Source organism: Rhynchophorus ferrugineus, unplaced genomic scaffold, assembly GCF_030347505.1.
Source record: "Rhynchophorus ferrugineus isolate W39M unplaced genomic scaffold, kcgeb_rfMv2 rfM2, whole genome shotgun sequence".
Classification (NCBI taxonomy): domain Eukaryota; kingdom Metazoa; phylum Arthropoda; class Insecta; order Coleoptera; family Curculionidae; genus Rhynchophorus; species Rhynchophorus ferrugineus.
Window position 1 is genome coordinate 35031469 of NW_027472581.1, and position 6180 is coordinate 35037648.

General features: G+C 30.5%; 2 protein-coding genes across 3 annotated transcripts; one reads left to right on the plus strand and one right to left on the minus strand.

Annotated features, from left to right (window-relative positions):
• The first annotated feature begins 2241 nt into the window (after positions 1–2241).
• Positions 2242–4045, plus strand: LOC143191918 (activator of 90 kDa heat shock protein ATPase homolog 1). Of its 2 annotated transcripts, none has more exons than XM_076397362.1 (5): positions 2242–2375; positions 2486–2698; positions 2762–2976; positions 3027–3557; positions 3616–4045. In XM_076397362.1, the coding sequence occupies exons 2-5, from the start codon at positions 2554–2556 to the stop codon at positions 3754–3756; spliced, it is 1032 nt and encodes a 343-aa protein (XP_076253477.1). In that variant the 5' UTR covers positions 2242–2375; positions 2486–2553; the 3' UTR covers positions 3757–4045. The 2 variants fall into 2 exon arrangements, with proteins under 2 accessions (XP_076253477.1, XP_076253476.1); XM_076397361.1 differs by having other exon boundaries at positions 2262–2428.
• Positions 4046–4095: 50 nt separating this feature from the next.
• LOC143191919 (zinc finger C4H2 domain-containing protein) lies at positions 4096–5373 on the minus strand. The gene is made up of 4 exons (XM_076397364.1): positions 5210–5373; positions 4986–5157; positions 4750–4928; positions 4096–4690 (listed from the first exon to the last, which is right to left on the minus strand). Exons 1-4 carry the CDS (start codon positions 5266–5268, stop codon positions 4318–4320), a joined length of 783 nt encoding a protein of 260 aa, XP_076253479.1. The 5' UTR covers positions 5269–5373; the 3' UTR covers positions 4096–4317.
• Positions 5374–6180: the final 807 nt, after the last annotated feature.

Here is a 6180-nt window from a genome sequence, read left to right on the forward strand (position 1 = left end):
ATGCGTAGTAGCCTAAAGGGTCATAGCGGTCGCTACAAATATAAATATAAGTTAATACAATTATTTCACAGGAAACTGTTCTGAAATTATCGAAGAAGTGTATTGAAACATTGCAAACAGTGCCTTAAAAAATGAATACAGTTTTTAAAAGCATATATTATAATCAAGGAAGATTTATTATTTCAATTTGTGTATTTAGATGAGACATGAATATTTCAGAATGGGATCACTATACCCAATGGTTACTCATGGCAATAGGATATAGATATAGATTAGAAATTTACAGCTTAGTTATTCACTTGAGTAAAACTTTCTGAATATGGGATTATGATTTAATGCTAAAAATTTCAAAGATAGGATGATGAGACTGGAAAAATCTAAAGGTGAGTATATAATTAATATACGATAACTGTAGCAAATCTTATCGTAGAGTATGAAGGATTGATAGGCACGGATATGTGTGTAATTGTTCAGAATACACATGAGCATTTGGTTAAAATATGTGGCGAGAGAAAGAATATTAACTGTTTTGCAGATATGGCTAATGCATTCGGGACAATACAATGATTAAATCTAGTTTTATCAAGAAAGATGTATACAAGTAGTAACAGAACAAACCAAGGATAAATACATTGATATGAAAATTACTCTACAAGGAAACATTAATGCTCTAATGAAAATAAAATATTTTACTAGGATATAAAATAGTTAATTAGGTGGATTGGGCCTCCAGGGGATACCATTACAAAGAAAAAGCGCCTAGATCTCTCTAAGATAGGTGGTATGAAAAAAGTTTAATGTAAATATATTAAAACACAACCCTAACCTACATACTATAATAACTTTATAATTAATTTTACCTTTAAATACTTCGATAATATATGCATTAGATGTACGATAATGTTAAAATAAATTATTTAAGGACTATATATCAAATACATTACTGATTTTATAATGAAAACACTATAAAAACAAGTTTTAGCAACATGTTATTTTTAAATTATTTAGTTTACTCCGTTATGAAAAAAATTCGCCCATGCGGCAGTTACTAGTTGTAGTAAAAACGTATGTATTGTATGTATTGTATGTTGCATAATTTTTAATTCATCGCAAACGAATCTAATCTCGTATCACAATATCCGAAATTACTTTCTTACCAAAACAAACAGAACAATCTATATTCTTCTCAATGCCGGTATTATTCAGAAATGCTTCTTAACCGACCATTATTCAATTATTATTAGAGGGAAACCAAAAATAGGTTTATGTTGTCGCTTCAATGGGCCAAGTTATTTTAAGATCGAAAATAACAATAGTACAGTGGCTGTATAGGCGTATCTTTTACAAATAATGACTGGTATTCTCTCTAAGCCCATTGTCGCTTTTAGACCGTCTCTGGGACGTGTTAAACGCATTCAATGTTATCTCGCTCTATTGTTATAGTGTTAGCCGCCAACATACACACATACATGCGCGACAGATACAACCTTTGAATTTTTATCGTTTTATTCGCTATATATCGACTTCTATATTTACTATTTTATTATAATTCGCACAATATCATTTAACAGTATTTTTTTCTTTCATTTGTCTACTTAATAAACCTATTTAAATTAATTACTATTAGTCTAAATTACTATTAGCAAAATCCGTTATTTAATTAATCTATCTCTCATAATTAACCAACTAAATATTATTCAAAATCACAAATAATTTTTTATAAGTAAAAATAATAAAATACTAACTTACTTCCATCTAACAATTTATTGAAAAACCGTACCGTCGAGAAGTTACATTTTTTGTAATATAAGGTGGTTTCATCTTTAAAATTGCTTCCAATATCTGGATCAGTTTTTAGAATCAGTTCTCTTCATCTAGGTCGGTAGCCATCTATTGACCATCTAATAATTCTGAAACTTTTTTTTTATATTAGGATCCTTTTATGAAAAGTTAGAACAAACACAACAGGGAAGAATTATAAAATTCTACGTAGTGGATATTAAACATATCCTCGGTAGATGGCACTACGAAAATACGGATAATTATTCGATTAAAGTAACTCTCAATATAAAATCCTTGATATTTTTGTTTTTTTGTACAGTCTATATATACGATATTTGTATAACAAATTCGTTTTTTAAATATTTGTATTATTTCTGATCACTGACATAGAGATGCATTTTGTGCCTAAATGTAATTTATAAATCCTAGATGTCAGCACTGTATCTTTGCTCATATGTTCTTCCATCCAGACCTAAAGTTATGTCATATCATTGTCATTAGAAAATATAAGCGTGTTTTAGCGAATATCTTCTAGAAATTTCTCAAATATTGCGGTAAAGATATCGTAGCTGTTGCACCTAGCAGAATATTGAGTTACGTTTCACGCGTATATTACGTCTATGCAAAAATAAATAATACTTTAATTGTAAAAACTTTTAAAAGCTAAAAAGTATAGAAATTGTGAAAATATATTTGGTTTTAGGGCAATTCTACTGACGACAAACAATTTGATTAAATTATTCCATATCAAAAAATTTAGCTTTCAAAGTCATGGCAAAGTGGGGTGAAGGCGATCCACGATGGATAGTTGAAGAAAGACCAGATGCCACTAATGTCAACAATTGGCACTGGACGGAGAAAAATGCTAGTCCGTGGTCCCAGGAACGAATTAAAGAATTATTTAATGATATACCTGGTTTGTTGTAAAAATTATTTATTCCATTAGATTGTATGTATACATGTAAGTTTAATATTCTAGTAAAGAATGATGAAGCCCAGCTTTTCATCAAAGGTGTGGAAAAATGTGAAGGCGAAGCTTGTGCAAATAACAGAAAAGGGAAATTGATATTTTTCTATGAATGGGATATTACATTAAAATGGAGCGGTAAATTAAATGGGGGTTCTGGCCTTGATCACAAAGGCACCATAAAAGTCCCAAATTTATCAGAAGAAAATGAAATGTCAGATTTAGATGTGAGTATTTATATTACCTAAGAGAAACACTGAATAATAAACGTTTTCAGATTCAAATATCATTGACTGATCCTGATGATGAGGGTCAGAAACTCAAACAAATAATGTATAAACAGGGCAGGGAGGTAGTTCGAGAGCAACTTAGCAAATATGTTGCTAGCTTAAAACAAGAGTTTTCAAAAGGCATGATTTTGCCAAAAAAGGATGAAGTAAAAGCAGATAGTGTTAAAACATTAACGAGTGGTTTTAATAATAAAGTAAACATGGGTCCAGTTGTAGCTGAAGTGAAAAAATCTGTTGGTCTAAAAATTGACACAACTACACTTAACCAAATATTAAGATTTCAATGTACTGCTGAAGAATTTTATAATGCAATGACAAGAATTGAAATGGTAACAGCTTTTACACGGGGTCATGTTAAGCTTGATCCTGTTAAAGGGGGTAAATTTGAATTATTTGGTGGTAACATTAGTGGAAAGTTTGAAGAACTTGTTCCAAATAAAAAAATTGTGAAATTATGGAGGTATAAGCAATGGCCTGAAGGACATCATTCCACCGTTACTTTAACAATTGATCAAAAGGTGAGAAACTTAGTTAACAGTGAAAATTGTTTAGTTAATATAATATTTGATACTTCAGAGTGACCACACAGAAGTAGTACTACACCAGGCAGGAGTGCCAACTGGAGAAGCAGATGTAACTAAAATGAACTGGGATAGATATTATTGGGATGCCGTTAAGCAGGCTTTTGGATTTGGAGCTTTCCTAGGCGATCTATAATTTATCACGTGGATAAACTTTACTGAGAAACATCACCACAGTTAGTGTTCTAAGTAAAAAAGCACTCATACAACATTCAGTACTGGAATCATTATTGAAGATCTACGACCTGTATTGCTATAAAAAAGAAAACAAAAATTATTTATTTTTTATTTAATTTTATAAATAGTATTGATGAAAATGTCTTTTTCTTTTTTTAGATTTTTTTTAATTTCTGTACTGGCTTTTAAAATTTGTTGGAATAGTTGTGCAGAAATTGATTAAATAAAATTTTGGAATTATGACTTAACACTCCTATTATGATCATTCCCAGCCTTTTTATTTTGACAAAAACTGATAAAAAGCATATACATATTTATTTTTGAACAAAAAGTACAGTTTTCACGACAAGACAGTTAAAATTACAAAATCATCAGACAAAAAAGTGCCCTAAAGTCTACAAACATAGACGTTTATAAGTACACATAAAAAAATTAGTAGTGAGATATTACTAACCTTATATAAAGAGTGAATTTAAATAAATGAAAACATTAAATGCATGATATTTCCTTAAAATATTTTCTAATGATCTTTCTTTTTTGGTTTTTTGGGATTGCGCGATCTGGACTTAGCTTTACATAGTGGACAGATTGGAGCATTCCGATGAATCTGTTGATGACAGCTTAAACATGACTTCATTGGAGGTGGTTGCTGTCTAAAAGTTGGAGTTGGAGGCCCTGGGTGACTAGCTGGTCCCAGAGTACCAGGCCTGCCTGGGTCAGGCTTATTTGTCACCAATCTTAAAGGATTAGGAGGTGGCAAGAAAGTGGGAGGTAAAGGCGGTGCTAGAGAACTCAATGAGTTTTCTGTTGGTGCAATAGGCCTAGTCCAATCAGTGGTTTTACTATAAGTCACTGATTGACTTTTTGCACTATTGTATAATTGTGAAAACTTCCTAAAACATATTAGAAGAAAAATTAGGTAGCCAAATATAATACTACATATTTAGCATACTCTGGAGTTATACTAGATCCTTCCTCCTCATGAAGCTCAGGCAACCTTTCTAAACCTAAACATTCTCGCCTGAGTCTATCTATTTCTGTCTTTAAAGGCAAGTACTCCTCATGCAATCTTAAAGCAGCTCCCATTGACCTTTGTCTATTTTCCTCTGCTTGCTTTATAACCCCTTCCATCTGAAATATAACAATTGCTAGAACATAATTACATTGCATTTAAAGAAAATTACATACTGCATTTATATCCGCATGAATCTGTCTCAACTCTTCCACATGAGACATTTTTTCTTGCAACAGTAAATCCATTTCCTGTTTAAATTCTGAAAGGGACTTTTCATCTTGTTCTTGAGATTCTATTTCACATATTAAACGAGCTTTTAACTTCTCTAATTGGATGGTTTTTGCCCTTAAAAAATATCGATTACGTTAATATGAATTAAACTATTAATAAAATAAACCTAATTTCTTTGATTGCTTCCAATTTTGCAAATACAGCTCGTTCATCGGTAGCCGTCATTTCAATAATGGTATACTTAATAAAATGTATCTTAAATAAACAATCCAAAATTTTTAGATCTGTCAAATCATTGACACAAAACGCTATTTCAAATAGACTACACTGTCTACATAGGAAAGTGAACAATATTCATCATATCATTGGCTAGTTTGGCGCACGCGCATTTAAAAAATTTTGATATTTTAATTTAGTTTGGTTAAGTTCACCATTGGGAATTATCAATTGAAATTGACTATCGACTGTTTCAGCGAAGTACCTAATATTACCAAATTAAAACGGTCGGAATCGTGCGGCGTTGCCAATTATGCTCTCCAAACTATTATGTTAAATACGAGTAGGATAGGAAGTTTCCTAGGTGGGGGTTTTAGTAACATTTTGGGAGTATACTGTGCATTTTCATGTATTTTCTATTTTTTCTATGTGCATTTTGCTTTGTGTTCTTAGTGGGGAAAGGTGCGCTTCTTCGAGTGCAAGTGCAAAATTTTGGTAATCAAATTATTACTTAATTAGTCTTTTTTTATAATTTTAGATAGTTTAATTTACAATTGTAATGAAATATAGTTTATTTAGTTTTTGATTGAAATATTTAGTTTATATTATTGTATACACTAATTTTTTCTTTATATATTATTCTATATATATATTGCTTTGTTTTATAATATATATTATAATATACTATATTATAATAGTAGAGTTAAGTAATTATATAGGCAAATCAAATTACTCTGGAAGGACAAAACATGGAACAAAATAATCTTTTCTATTTTGAAAACTGCACGAAGTCATATACCTGCTCTAATTTGAATGTCCATATCAAGAGAATTCATCCAGGTAAATTTTTGCAAAATTTTTTAATTTTTATCCAAAACAAATCATCCTGCTATTAATGAAGATACCGAAATGACAAAAACA

Excerpts from the sequence above, each read along its gene's own strand:
- LOC143191919 (XM_076397364.1), bottom strand. The coding sequence starts at position 5,268 with ATGACGGCTACCGATGAACGAGCTGTATTTGCAAAATTGGAAGCAATC. Across the intron at positions 5,158-5,209 it reads GAAGCAATCAAAGAAATTAG|GGCAAAAACCATCCAATTAG; the intron begins GTTTATTTTATT and ends ATATTTTTTAAG. Across the intron at positions 4,691-4,749 it reads GGATCTAGTATAACTCCAGA|GAAGTTTTCACAATTATACA; the intron begins GTATGCTAAATA and ends AATATGTTTTAG.
- LOC143191918 (XM_076397362.1), top strand. The coding sequence starts at position 2,554 with ATGGCAAAGTGGGGTGAAGGCGATCCACGATGGATAGTTGAAGAAAGA. Across the intron at positions 2,699-2,761 it reads ATTATTTAATGATATACCTG|TAAAGAATGATGAAGCCCAG; the intron begins GTTTGTTGTAAA and ends TTAATATTCTAG. Across the intron at positions 3,558-3,615 it reads CTTTAACAATTGATCAAAAG|AGTGACCACACAGAAGTAGT; the intron begins GTGAGAAACTTA and ends TTGATACTTCAG.